The sequence below is a fragment of the Melospiza melodia genome, chromosome 16, assembly GCF_035770615.1.
Source record: "Melospiza melodia melodia isolate bMelMel2 chromosome 16, bMelMel2.pri, whole genome shotgun sequence".
Taxonomy (NCBI): Eukaryota; Metazoa; Chordata; class Aves; order Passeriformes; family Passerellidae; genus Melospiza; species Melospiza melodia.
The window spans coordinates 4380327-4394512 of NC_086209.1; the positions used below are offsets into that span (position 1 = coordinate 4380327).

The 14186-nt window shown below is 46.7% G+C and overlaps 1 protein-coding gene across 2 annotated transcripts in view; it reads right to left on the reverse strand.

Annotated features, from left to right (window-relative positions):
- Window positions 1-12039: 12039 nt before the first annotated feature.
- Window positions 12040-14186, reverse strand: part of LOC134425605 (gamma-aminobutyric acid receptor subunit beta-4) — an 81357-nt gene continuing 79210 nt past the window's right edge. The window contains exon 9 of one of the 2 annotated variants that reach the window (XM_063170350.1): window positions 12040-12676. In XM_063170350.1, coding sequence (XP_063026420.1) covers window positions 12299-12676 — 378 coding nt within the window. In that variant the 3' untranslated portion in view covers window positions 12040-12298. The remainder of the gene's footprint in view (window positions 12677-14186) is intronic. The other variant, XM_063170349.1, reaches the window with a different exon arrangement.

The following is a 14186-nucleotide window of genomic DNA, read 5'->3' on the forward strand; positions in this document are numbered from 1 at the left end:
GCCCTGTTGTTCCCTTCCAAACTCTTGGAGGTTGATCTGCCGAGGCTTTTCCTGCAAATGGAGATAGGAGAGCTTGGACTGACATTCTTCCATGTTGTTATACAAAGTGATCTTGAGGGTTTCTTCTTTCCAGCCTCAAGAGAATTTCCAGGATAAACCAGTCTGAATATGCTTTAATGTCTTTACAAACTCTGCATGTCACTTTGGATATTATTATTGTGCAACTTAAATGCTCAAACCATTGAAAAGCCAGAGGAACTTGGGTGCTTTAATCACTTCATAACTTGTAAAAATCACTGTTTGAATCTGTAAGTGTCCTAGCACCATTAATGATCATCAATAATTGCCTTTTGTTGGGGAGCACAGTCTCTTTAGCTTCCATCTATGCTTTTGGGGAGGATGAGACCCTCGAGGGTTTGGACACACAAGCCTGAGGAGCTGATGTGCAACTCCCATGTTAGGTTTCAATAACTTCACCTTTCAGCAAGCATGTAGTCAGTGCTTCCTGCTGATCCCATATTTGCTTAAAGCTGAGGTTTTACAGGGAAGAAAGAGGCAAGAAGAGAGGGCAGTGATGCTCCCAGGACTTCCCCACTGCTGGGGCTGCAGCTGCAGCCTCTGAGCTCAGCAGGGCTTCAGGGCTTTTAGAGACAAGAACTGTCCTAATGGATGGTGAGGAGAGAGGAAAGTTGAATTGGCAGATTTGAAGAAAAGAAGAAAATGGTTTTGTGTTATATATGGACTTCAGTGAAAGAAAATAAAGTACAAAGACAAAAAATGGACCTTTATCCCCACTACCTGTGATCAGAGTTTTTTTGCTGAGCAGGTGGTGACTTCAGCCAGTGTTGGGGAGGGGAACCAGGGCTGGATTTCACATGCTGGGTGCTGAATGCAGTTCCTAGCATGATTTTTACCCCTGACTTTCCATCCACCTGCCGTTGATCTCACTGGCAGTCGGTCCAGGCTGGGAAGAGCTCTGGACACCAGGATGCCCATCTAGAGCATTGCAGGCACTGTAAATATTCCTGTTTTCCTGCCTGAGCAGGGGGGAGCAGCACTCTCTGCTTCAGGGGTGCAAGGATGGCCCTGTCAGTGGCTGCACACTCCCAGCAGCATCCCTGCCAGGGTTGGTTTTGTATTTCTGACCTTACATTTCTGCTCACACCACAGAGGTGTCACAGACATCTTTTCATGAAAAATCCTTTCCTTAGGATTTTTCTTCTTGAGAAGTTGAGAGGCCTCAAGTATAAAATGTAAACAATGGTTATCTGCTGCTGTAGAATGCAACAAGTGCATCTGTGATTGGTCTCATAGAGTTGTTTGTAATTAATGGCAAATCACAGCCCAGCTGGCTCAGGCTCTCTGCCTGAGCCAGAAACCTTTGTTATCATTCCTTTCTATTCTATTCTATTCTTAGCTAGCCTTCTGGTGAAACCTTTTCTTCTATTCTTTTAGTATAGTTTTAATGTAATATAGATCATAAAATAATAAATCAGCCTCCTGAAACATGGAGTCAGATCCTCGTCTCTTCCCTCATGCAAGAACCCCTGTGAACACGGTCACAAACAGGTGTGGAGCAGACCAAGCTGGAGAGCAGAGCCTGGGTGGGGAATGGATTTTGGGCTGGCAACATCCCTTTGCAGCCCAGGGAAGTGGGGATTCCAGGCCAGCTCCCTCCTTTTCCTGCCATCATCACTGACCACAATCCACCCCTGCCAGCACCCCCGTGTCCCCACAGTCCCTCCTTGGGTGACAACAGAGTCCCCCACTCCCCTGGCTGGACAGGCAGCTTGACTTGAACATCCTAAGACCTCTAAATGGCCTTTTGAACTTCCAAACATGAATTTGGGAGCTTAAGTTTGGTCATTAAATACCTCCATATCTTGCTGGAAGTGAATCAGTCATTTCTGAAAAAGGTCCTGTCTGGTTCCCTTTTGTTCAGCATGGCAAAGCCTGCAAGAGCTTGAATATCTCAGTTGCTTTTGGAAATAGGAGTGAAGAGCCCTCAAAAATGAAGAATTCCTGATCTTCGTTCCTCAGAGTTAGGGTAAATCACTCACCTTGTGGTGGAAAAACAAGACTGGGAATTTATTCTGATTTTCTCTGCCCTAGGCAGTGTCATGGAGCTTGAGCACGTTCCAGCTCTTGGTTCAAGCCAGCAGAACGCTTGGAAATGCAGAAAACTTTGCTTAGGTCTAATCAAAGTCCTTGGGACACCTTTCAGGTGGCATTAGCACAGCTGTGTTTAAAGCTCAGGACAAGTTGGAGTCCTCTCTATGGCAAGGCCTAAAGACAGTGCCTTGCAAATGGAAACAGGGAGAACACTCAGACCAGCCAGAGGAGTTGATTGTTTCACCTTCAAAGGCTGTATTTTATAGGTGTTGCTTTTGTTCTGGGTAGGAAAATAAAGCACAAACCCAAAAGGCCAAGAAAGTTTCCTAACCAGTTAATAACCAACAGTGTTCAAGTACATTTATGTCCACATACAGCATTTGTTAAAAAAGAAATATCTTTTTTTGTGTTTTAACACCTCTTTTTCAAAAAAAAAAAAAAAAAGAAAAAAAAAAGAAAAAGAAACAAAGAGAGAGAGAATAAATTAATGTGATAAATTAATGTACACATTACATTATTTTGGCACTGGTATGGACCATTTTTAAAAACATCTGCTGTTAGTATTTATCATGTTTGTACAAAATTGTAAACTCTTTTCAAGTTTGTTGGGGTTTTTTTCACTTTTGTTCATCGTCACCTTTCAAAAACTGTCACTACAGGAACAGAAACACCCCAAACAAAACCCCAAAAGAAAAATCCAGGCAGCTCTCCCTGCCCCTCCCCACCCTTCCCCCTGCCCTCCTGCCCCTGTCCCTGGAAGAAGCTGAAGGGACAGTTTGACAGTTTTTGAAAGCACCTGGCAGCAATTGGTGACCACGTCCTTCCCAGAGCCCTCCTGGCTGCCCTGGGCTCCCACAGACACAGCAGAAAGTGCCACCCACCAGTCACACCTTCCCACCTCTAGAGTAGACAAAGATGGCTCTTTAGGTAATTTTATTTTATTTCTTTGTTGGTTTTTCCCTTTTTTTTGTCGTTTTCTTTTTTTTTTTTTTTACAAAAATTTCTACATCTAAATCACTTTGCTAGAAACATTATTTTTCTTTCCTTTTTTCCCCCTTTTTTTTTTACATTAGTTAAAGCAGAATCTGCTTTTGTGAAAAAAGACAAGGACCAAGGTCTTATTTCATGCAGAAAATGCAAATTAAAGATCATAAAAATGGGTGGTTTGTTCTGGTTTGTTTTTTTCCTTTTTTTTTTTTTTTCTTTTTTTCTTTTTTTTTTTGTTTTTTTTTAATAACGCTGTACAGGATGCAATGCAGCCACTCAGAGTATGTTAAGATGGTTCACAGCAGTCCCTTTGACAGCACACTTTGACACTGACATTGATCCTCCTGCCCTCTTGCTGTTCAGCTGCTTGGATTTCAGGCCCCAGCAATTGTCCCCAGCCAGAGAAGACACTGCAGCTTCTTCGTCTTTGGGAGGGAGATGGGTGGGTGCAGCTGGAGAGGATGAGCCAGAAATGGAACAGATTTTCCTGGGAAGATGTCCCAGCCTTGTTTTTGTGTCTTTTTTGGTGCGCCATCCCTGTGGTGAGCACACTGGGTGTTTGCCCTCCAGGAGCTGGGTTCTCTTTTGGCAGGGGATGTGATTTCACACAAAGACACAATATTATGACGTGCCAGGCAGTAGAAAAAGGAAATAAAAGTAAAACAACCCACCCCACAGACCCCACCACAGCCCTGCCACAGGGTCATGTGTATTTGCCAGAGGCTGGGATATTTCTGGGTAACTCCTGAGGGTTTCCCTTATCCTCAGTTTTTCCATTTCCTCCTCCAGCACCTAGCTGCTCATCCTGCCAGGTAACAGAAACCCTTCTCTGTGACAACTGCTGAGCCTTTCTAGGGGTTTGCTCCCTCAGAATCTTCCCTTTTGGCCTGCCAAGCCCACTGGCCCCAGCCCAGAGAAGCTGTCAGATCCAGGCAGGATTTCAAGGAGATGTGCAGTTGTCAGGTCTGCTCCTGTGCTCAGACTTGAGCAAGACATGGGGCTTTGCTGGGCTGGGACTGTGTGGGTTTAATCTCTGCTTTGCCCATCCCTTTCTTGCTTCAGTGCAAGTGAAATGGGAGAGGGAAGGGTTGCCAACTCCCTTTCTAACCTTGCTAGCCTTGGCAGGAACTGAAACTCAGGGATTTGTGCCCAGTCTCTGCTTGTGGGAGGCTCTGGGACACATCTTCCTTCTGTCTGCCTCAAAACTCAAGGGCCTCAGGGGTGACAAGATCTCTAACAAAACCTGAAATCTGCACTAGCAGAAGAGCTATTCCTGTTCAAAACAGCCCCTGTGGGTCCCCAGGCTGTCAGGTTCTCTGTAGGACTCTGTTTCTGGGGAAAAGAGGTTAAAGCATCACCAGCTGTGGCAGCAGCAGCTCTCTCACAAGGTGCGCCTTGGGCTCCCACCTGACATGTCCCAATACTGTGCACCTGTTTGCCCCAGCACTGAGACCCTCTGGCCTTGCTGTGAGAGGCCATTGCAGGGCTCCAGCCCAGCCAGGGGATGGTGGTGAGGGAGAAAAGCCCAGCCAGAGGCACCATCCCCTACAGGTGAAATGAGAGGACTCCCTCATGGACAGAGCCAAGACAAGCAAGTTCATCCCAGCGTGGAGCAGAGCATCTGTCAGTGCAGGGGCAGTGCCAGCTCCCTTCTGTGCAGGCAGGAGACCAGGCACAGAGAGAAAAGCCTCTGCTAACCTGGACAGGCTGCTCCTGCTGCTGGAAACCCTGCTAACCTAGACAGGTTGCTCCCGCTGCTGGAAACCCAGCCACTGCCCTGGCCTGAGGCCCCAAGGGCCATCAGCATCACAACAAAGGTAAAAGCACAGTTTCCTTCCTTGCTGGCCTGGCTTCTCCCAGCCCATGGATCCCCAAACCCTTTCTGCAGGCTCATCAGCACCAGGGCAGGGCACCATGGGCCATGTGATGGCACATCCAGCAAAGCACAGGATGGGCAAGGCATGTCCAGAGGGCTGGGAGAGCCAAGGAAAGATCTTTGGTCTTCGTGTCCATCAGACACCCAGCAAGACTCCCAAAAAAACATGGACCCAGCACCTAATTAAGTGAAACAATAAACTCTGGTGCTTCCCCACATCAGAGCACTGAGAGCTGGGAGGCATTAGGCTTCACAGAAGGCAAACCAACACTGTTTAAAACACATACTGGAAGAGAAATTATCATCCCCTTCACAAAAATATCGTTACTCACCACTATACTGTTTCATCCTTTCTGGGGGAAAAGTCTGCCAGCATAAATGCCAAGCTCAGCCTGTGCAAATGATAAAATGTGCATCCCTGGATCATAAATGGGTCTATCACATCTCCTCTCCTCACTTTGTCACACACATTTTCAATATTATTGGCTGAGTGCTTTCTGCCCCTGGCAACGGCAAGTTGAGGCTATCTTAGATGGGAGCAGACAGCCCGTGGCATGGGGCTGGGGAGGGGAGCTTTGGGATGCTGTGGGTCCATTGGGGAGATTTGGGGTGCTGTGGGCTCTTTGGGGGAGCTTTGGGATGCTGTGGGTCCATTGGGGAGATTTGGGATGCTGTGGGCCCTTTGGGGAGCTTTGGGGTGCTGTGGGTCCATTGTCTCTGTGCTGACACTCCCAGATTCTGGGAGCAAGGGGCTGCCCTTTGTGGCAGAGCACAGTGCAGTGCAGGAGCTCCTGCTCACACAAGTCCCCATGGTTTTGTCTCAGCAAAGCACCTGCCCTTGGCTCCCCACCAGTGCTGGTGGCCTGGTCAGCAGCAGAAAGGGCTGAGGGGGCTCTGGGGCTGTCCCATGTTGATGCACTCCAGCCTTTCTGCTGAAGAATGGCCTTTCCTAAGAGGATTGAGACTCCCCTTAGGTCTGCCTTGCACATCAAGTGCTGGTTTGCTTTGCTTTTTTTTTCCTTTTGGTCTTGCTGCAATAACACAAACAACAGGACATTTATTGGCCCCACTGCAGAGAAGCCACACTTTCTGCCCCACGGAGGCAAAACTGCCCTCTGCTTTTCCAAAGGACTAAACACAAGACTGGCAATTCCAGTTCAGGCTCCACTGCCTTTGATCCATCTGCATTGCCCCGTTTATCCAAGGGACAGCTGATCCCATCCTCCCCTCCTCACTACATCTCCAGCCACAGTAAGGCATGAGGCAGGCTGGCTCTGGGAAGAGACCCTGTGCACAAGGGACTGGGGTTTAACACACAGCCTCCTCCTGCTGGCCTCAGGGCTGGTGGGATCAAACACTGAAAAGTTACTTACATACCATCACTTCCACCTCTACTGCCCACCTCTTCTGTGCTGCACTCACAGGTGGAGCAGGGAGCCAGCCCCAAGGTCACCATCCCAGCACCTCTGTGCAGGCACAGGCACAGGCACAGGTCTGCCCTCCAATCCTGTGGGAAAAGTCTGGGGAAATGGTTATAGTAGCCTGAAGGTCAGTGCTTCTTTATTGTACTTGTCACCTTTCAGCTGTTCTTTACTTCTGAATGTACAGAACCATTTTTATTTGGTTTACATCAAGACATTAGAAATCAAACAACTTTTTTTTTTTCTTTAAGAAAAAAAAGGAACAAAAGGAAATGAAAAATAAAACCCAACACTATATACAACTTCTCTTCCCCAGTCTCTGCTCCCTTCCCTCCCACCTTTCCACCCTCCCTCCCTCCCAGCATCTGCGTTAGGTCCTGCTTCCAACACATTGGTTTCACATCTCTCACCCAAACCATGCCCCATCCCAACTTTCACATCTACTGTAAAGACATCCTGCCCTGCTTGGTAAGGCCAGTTTCCTCTCCCAGAAAGCATTTGGTAACCAGCAGGACATTTCTTGCCTCGTTGTCTCTGGTGTGACCCCAGGGCAGGGCTCAGCCGTGCCCCAGCCTGGCACAGCGGTCACTCCCCTGCACATCTCAGCCCAGCTCCTGCAACTTTGTCTGGATGCATCTGATTGTCCCTGCCCCCAGGGACTGAGCTCTGCTGATGGCCACGCACCCTGAGTCTCCCTCCTTCCCTGTCCCTGCCCTCCCTGTCCCCCAGAGGACAGGCTGTGCCCACCAGGGACTGCTGCCATGGCTGGGCATCCTGGAGTGCTGCCTGCAGCTGGACCCAGCCTGTCTGACTCAGGGCTGTCCCCAGTGCCCCAGTCCCTGCAAACCTGATGTATTGCACATATATTTTCAAAAGCTCTCTCCTGTTTGCTCTGCTTCTGAAGTTACAGCTCTCTCCCACCAAGCACCTTTTCCTCCAGCCCTCCTCTCCATCAGGATTCCAGAAACCACCTTCCCTAAAGCCACTGTCCTTTGATCTGCAGCTCCAGAGGCTTCTCTTCTGTCTGAAAACAGCTCAGAGATTTAAACCCCTTCCTCCTCCCCACAACAAAGAGAACAAAACCAGCTCCCTTCCTCACCCCCTATCTCCTCCTGCCAGACCCTCTGGAGCAGATCTGGTCAAACAGACTGGCCAGATCAGTTCCTTTCCTGGCTCTGTTTCTGGGAAGTGGATGTGCTGTCCATTGGACAGAGGAAGTGCCAAGTCTTGGCAGGTTCCCTACTTATTTGCAAGACATAAGCTGCTGGCATGGTGTCAGATGTGCATGCAAGAAAGTTGGATGCCATTTAAAACCTACAGTCCTGTTTGTTTCATGCACTGTCAACTTATCCTATATACACTAGTGGCTGGTTTATGCTCAAAGCCATGAATATAAAGGTTTACATCTTCCTTTTACCTCAGTAACCAAAGCTTTTCTGTCACCCATGGAATAGCAGGGGTTTGCTAGCAGGGCTCATTTCCCTCTTCTGCACTTCCTCTCATTGTCTTTTCATCTCTCAACACTCAAGGCAAAGGGGGGATAGGAAGGGGACAGGCAGAATTACAGTCCCAAGGTCCCAGTCACTAAAGGTCCCTGAGTGACAGCACTATACAGTATCAGAAAATGAAGCAATAGAGTTGTGTTGGCCATGTATGTCCTGAGAGAGATTTAATTTCTATTTCTGCTCCTCCTTCTCCTCTTCCACATGCCGTCCTTAGGCTGTTACACATGGAAAAGGTGCAAAACATTCTCCCCCAGCCCGACCCCCTCAGGCAGCCCAGAACACCCCTCATGTTCAAATGCTAAAAACCACAAGCCAGCAAGCAGCAGCCCTGCCAACAAACCAGGCCCTGAGCATTGCCTCCTGCACCCCTGCAGCAAAAGCCAGAAACAGCTCCACTCCGGAAAAGCACTCACAAACCCTTTTCCCCCTTTCCCCTCAGTGAAGAAGAGGAGGGCAGTGGGCACACCAGATGCAGCATGGAAATCCCCTCCACCTTTCCGGTCACACTCATGCTTGCGATGGCTTGAAACCTCTGAGCCTTGAGCATCAGTAAAATGCCTTGTTTTTCCTTCTCTGTGTCATTTCTGGGTTGCTGGACCTCAAAACAAGACAGGGGTTTGTTGCCTTCCTTAGGGGTGCAGCAGGCAGCTGTGGAGGGGGGACACAGAGGTGCCAGCTCACTTTGTGAGCAGAGCATTCCTAAAGGCCTTCAGCATCCTTCCCTCCCATTTCCTATTCCTCATCCCACTCCCAGGACTGTCTGTTGTTCTCCAGCACTCTGCCCCATCACCAGCAAGTGTAAGGCAGCTCTTGAACTGTCACCAGTCCTGACCACACACTCTTTGGCAAAGATCATTGTGTTGGACCCAAAAGTCCAGGAGTCTGGATGTACTGACTCTGTGAGTAACACTGACCTGGTAATACCAAGTTAGAAACATTCAAAGAGAGAAACTAGGATGACTCCTGATAAGAAAGAGAGCCCAGCCAACAGAGAACTGAGGCCACAACACAGGAATCTGGCTCCCAGTCCCAGCAGGAGAAGAAATCTGCTAAGCAGAGCTTTATTTCCCTGGAAAGATTTTGGATTGTCACTGAGCTCAATCCTGGATTGAAGCCTCAAATATTAAACACAGCCTCCCTGTGCCTGATCTCCAGTTTCTGGAGGCTGTACCTGCAGGACCCCACCCCATGTGGGGCTCAGCTCTGAGAAGCACAGAGCATCTCTGGGGTTTGCATCATCTGTGTGCTGCTGGCCCTGCCAGCCTTGGGGCCAGCTCAGACAGCTCTCGGGTGCCTAACTCATACCGCACATTTGTCAGGCTTTTACTACAACTGTCAGATTCCTGCAGCTCCTGAGTCATCTTCCTCAGCTTCAGAATTTCTTACCCCACAGCCATTTGTTTTCCCTCCAATCTTAATAGGCTTTTTATAACTGCCTCTTTTTCTCCCCACTTTTATCCTTCTGACCACCCTTTACATTGCAATCACAGATATAAAGGGTAAAATTTTAAATATTTTATTGAATCATCAATCACCTGGTTAGGCTCCCCTTGCAAACTGGACCTGCTGATAAGCAGTTTCCATGTGGGAGCTGCAGCCATGCCATGCTGAGATCCACTGACATTCTACTGCTGCTGTCATAAAGCACAACTTTATGACTTCCATTAAAGCATTTAAAAGATATTTCTGAATAGAATCACACTAGGAAGTATAATTTTCTCCATTGGCCAATCTTTAATTCCTGCATATCAGGTAGACAGAACTACCTGGTCCTACAGACTCCTATTCCTGTACAGACCCATACAGACCATGAACTGCAGCACTGCTCATGGATGGGGAAACCAGCAGGAGACTGTTCTGCAGGGCAGGGGAGAATATAAGTCTGATTTAACAATTGTGCTAAAACCTTGGTGAGTCCAGGCAGGCCTGGCCCAAACATGTGCATGCATGAACTGAGAGAGGGACAGACACATGGGGAAGGGGAGATGCTCTACTCTTATGCTTCAGATTCTGCATAAGACACATTACTGATATAAAAATAACAATAATTACTCCGATGAGGCCTGATCCTGCTTCAGCCAAGTCCAGGCAAAACTTTCCCTGACTTCAGAGTTACTGGGTCAGGCCTGAAGAGATTCACATTTTCATAGTATTGTACAGACATAAATTAGTGAATGAAAGATGTGCATCAGGGTCATCTGCAGGGGATCACTCTGCTCTCCCAAGCAATGGGAATCAAGGAAAAGGGAGGAGAATGTTAGCAAGAAAATAAAAAGATGATTGACTAAAGGGCAGTGTAGATGTCCGTGGTTCTGACACGAAAAAACTCTGTCAGGTAAAAACAAGGTTCTCATCATTACTCTAGTAATGGCAGAATGACCCTAGGGTTAAAGTTTTGCACTTGTGAATTTAACATTTTCATGGCTTTTATTAATATTGTCAGGGAGATTATCAATCATCAGTGATTGCCAAAGTGGCCAATAATTCAGTGGTTTTCACTGGCTCCTTTGGGAAAGTCAGACCTTGCTGTGCAAGGCCAAGTTCCCTTCCTGTACCTTCCTCAGGAATGCCTGTGGATGGAAGCTCCTGGAGACTCAGGGGCTTCCACAAGCACCAAGCTCAGCATTTTCACTGCAACCTTTCCCCCTGCCCAGCCTTTGGAGACCATCATCCTCCAGCAGGATGATGCTCCATGGAACCCCACCTCATCCTCAGCTTCATCATCTGCAAGGAAGGGCACAGGGTGCTTTTTTCTACACTGTGTACATCTTAACAGACATAAAGGGAGGCCTGGTAGAAGCAGCACAGATCAGAGGCTGCCAGCCCACCATTCACTGCTGAACTTCTTAAGAAAGGGGATCATTATCATTTCCCTATTTTTTCCATCCTGAAACATTACAAAGTTAAATGATATCCAGCCTTTCCTGTGCCTTGATGCAGGCTATGGTCACTCAACGGGCTGGAGTGTGGCATAAGGAACAGGGAGAGGGGGAAAGGGTTGAATTTTTAGAATCCTGCAACTGCTTTTCTCTCCAGGCTCAGTAAGGAAGATTCAGGGTGGGTATAACTAGGAACAACCCCTCCTCTGAGGACTGAATCGGCTTACTCTCCTCGAGATCAGATGCCAGCAGTGACCAGCAGCACTGCCCTATTGCTGATCCCAAATCCCTCTCTTCCCTCAGCAAGTGCCAATTTGCACACTCTGCCTCCCCAGCTCTGCCTCTGGAGCTGGGACCCCGACCTCCAACCTGGTGAAGCTGCAATGAGCAAAAAAAACCCCTGCTATTCCCTCCCTCCCTCCCCCAAACACACTGCCAGTTAAATGTCATCTGTGTTCTCTTTCTACAAAAGATATTACAAAACCCCCCTCCCCAGCCCCCCTCCCCAGAAAACATGCTTGCACACACACATCCATAGACACACGTGCCCACACACACACACACACACACACACACACACACAGATGCTCCACACACGCACATTCACACAGGAAAAACAGCTTGCAAACTCCTGAAGGTGGAAAAAGGCATCTTGCAAATGTGCCTTGGTTTTGATAAGTTCCCTCCTCCCCCCCGCCCCATAAACCCCACGTTGCCCCTTCCCTCCCAAATAATTGCCTCGTCTTCCCCTCCCTTCCCAGCTCTTCCAAAATAAATATTCTTTTTATTTGTTGGTTTAAAAGACTCTTTTAGGCTTGTAAGCAAGAGAGAGGGAGAGAGAGAAAAAGAAAAGAAAAATCTCATAGCGTGAGAATGAAACCCCATCATCTCATGAATCCATGAAAGAATTAACATGAAGGGGTTAAGAGCAGTGATAGAAGAAAGATTAAAAAATATATAATAGGACTGAAAAGTGAAATATGAAATTCAGTAGTGAAATGGAAGTGAGGATAGAGCATTAGTGAGCACAGCCAAAGATAACCTATCGCCCCCACCAGTTTTGGACTCAATTTCTTTAAATCTCCCCCCTCTTTTTTTTTTTTAATTTTCTTGGTTTTGGGGTTTTTTTGTGTGTTTTTTCTTTTTTTTCTGTCTTTTTTTCTTTTTTTCTTTCTTTCCTTTTTTTTTTTTGGTTTTTGTTGTTTTTGTTGGTTTGGATTTTTTTTTTTTTTGTACAGTGGTGTAAGTCCTTCAGCAGGAAACCAAAATCAAGACAAACATATCCCTCCCTGAAACCAAACCCCCTCCCATACCTTTCTCTCCCTTTACCCCACCCCACACTCCGTGGTTCTACATGTGCTGAAAAGAGAAGAGTAAGCTTAGAATAAATCTAATGAACCATAGGAATAAATGACAATGATAGTAAAGAGTAAAACCCAAACCCAAAAGACCACAACACTCCTGTGTTGTCATTGTCTGAGTGTCTGTCCCTATTATCTCTCTCGGAGGCCGCAGGCATCAATTTACATAGTACAACCAGTAAACAAGGTTGAAGAATCCAAAAGTGATTGGAAAAATGATCCTTGACCACTTGTCAATGGTGCTGACGTCTGTCAGGTCTGGGATTTTGAGCTTCAGCTTGGATGACCGCCGGCGCAGGCGGCAGTTGGCGCGGTTGCGGGCGGCGGCGTGGTGGCTCAGCGGGACGTGGCGGTCCAGGGTGGGGTGGTGGCCAAAGCCATCCCGAGAGGCCAGCGGCTTGCGGAACTGGATTCCTGAGCCTTCGAAGGACATGACAGAGTTTCGAGAGTCGCCCACGCTGCTCATCATGTCCGTGGCCAGCAGCTCGTTGTTCATCTCCAGCGTGCTGAGGAGGATGTTACCGTAAGGGTCAACCTGGGACGGGGAACACAGACACAGAGGGGTTGTGGCATTCACATTCCCTGGAAAAATCCCTTTGCCCAGGATTTTTCTCCTGGGAAGCTGAGAAGCCTCAGAGAAAAGGAAAACAATTCTTATCTTGTTTGCTTCTCCTGTGTTTTGCTCCTTTGGAATGAGTTTGGAGATTGTTTACCCATAGGTGAGAGGAATAGCAGATTTGTGTTTACAAACAAGCTATAGGTCTGCTGGTAGATAAAACCAGATAAAAGAAACAAGGGGAAGGATTCCACTGATTGATGAATGGAAAAAGATATTTGCCTTTACAAATAAACTTTAGGTTTCCTGATAAATGAAATTAGACATTGAAAGATGAAAGAAACAATGGGGAATGAAAACCCCCTAAATTCTGTAAGAATTAAAAATTAAAAGGGAGGGTTATATATTAGAGGGAAATCTTTGGTATCAGGTGTTCTAGGAAGTTTGTACCTCTCAAGTACCTCAGCTAATGGGGAAAGAGAGAAGGGAAATGTGCCCAGGAAATTGGGATAAAAAGGAGGCTGCATCCTCCAAAAAGTTGAGAGATCCCAGGGGAATGTCCCATGGCCTCTTCCTTTGTTTGAATACAGCCAAATAGGACTCCTCTGTCTCCTTTTTGGACATAAACCTCTGGTATTTGTGGATTAATTTTCCTAACAATTGGATTCTGGTGTGAGTTATTTTGACTCTTTGGCCAAGCAGGGCCAAGCTGTGTCAGGACTCTGGAAAGAGTCACGAGTTTTCATTATTATCTTTTTAACATTGAGTAAGTATCCTTTCTGTATTCTTTAGTATAGTATTCTTTAATATAACATAGTATTATAAAGTAATAAATTAGCCTTTTGAGAACATGGAGTTAGATTCATCATTCCGGCCTTCACTGGGACATTTCCCAGCAAATATAATACTGGGTGTCCTGTGTACCATTAGGGGTGATTCTGAACAGATTTCTGGGGAGCAATACTGTTGGAAATTATATAATTTATAAAAAAATTAACTTTAGTCATGGGTTTGTTTGCCTTTGCCAAAGGGGGCTGGAAATTGAGGTTTCTCTTCAAAAGATTCTGTTCATTGAGGGTTTGAGTCTCACTGGGTGAGGCTTCAATCAACAAAAAGAAGATTCCCAGATTCTGAGAGCTTAATATCAACAGGGTGGAAGTAGCCAGAAGATACACAGGAGATAGAGAGACATTAACAGATATTAAACCCCTGGCAGGTTCCCAGTCTGGGAAAAGATTGATAAGGGAGCCAAAGAATGAGGACCAAAAATAGCATTGAAGGAATCAATAGCCAATAGGAGATCAAATATTAAGAATTGTGTAATGCAGAACCAAAGAATGAGAATTTCTTTGGGGATTTTTTTTTAAACATATAAATATGTGAAAATTCTAGTAAAGAATCACATGTGGTTTGACTGATTTCCACTGAACATCCTGGCCAGAATAAAGTAATACCTGACTTATAGATAAAATAAAAAATACTTAAAAGA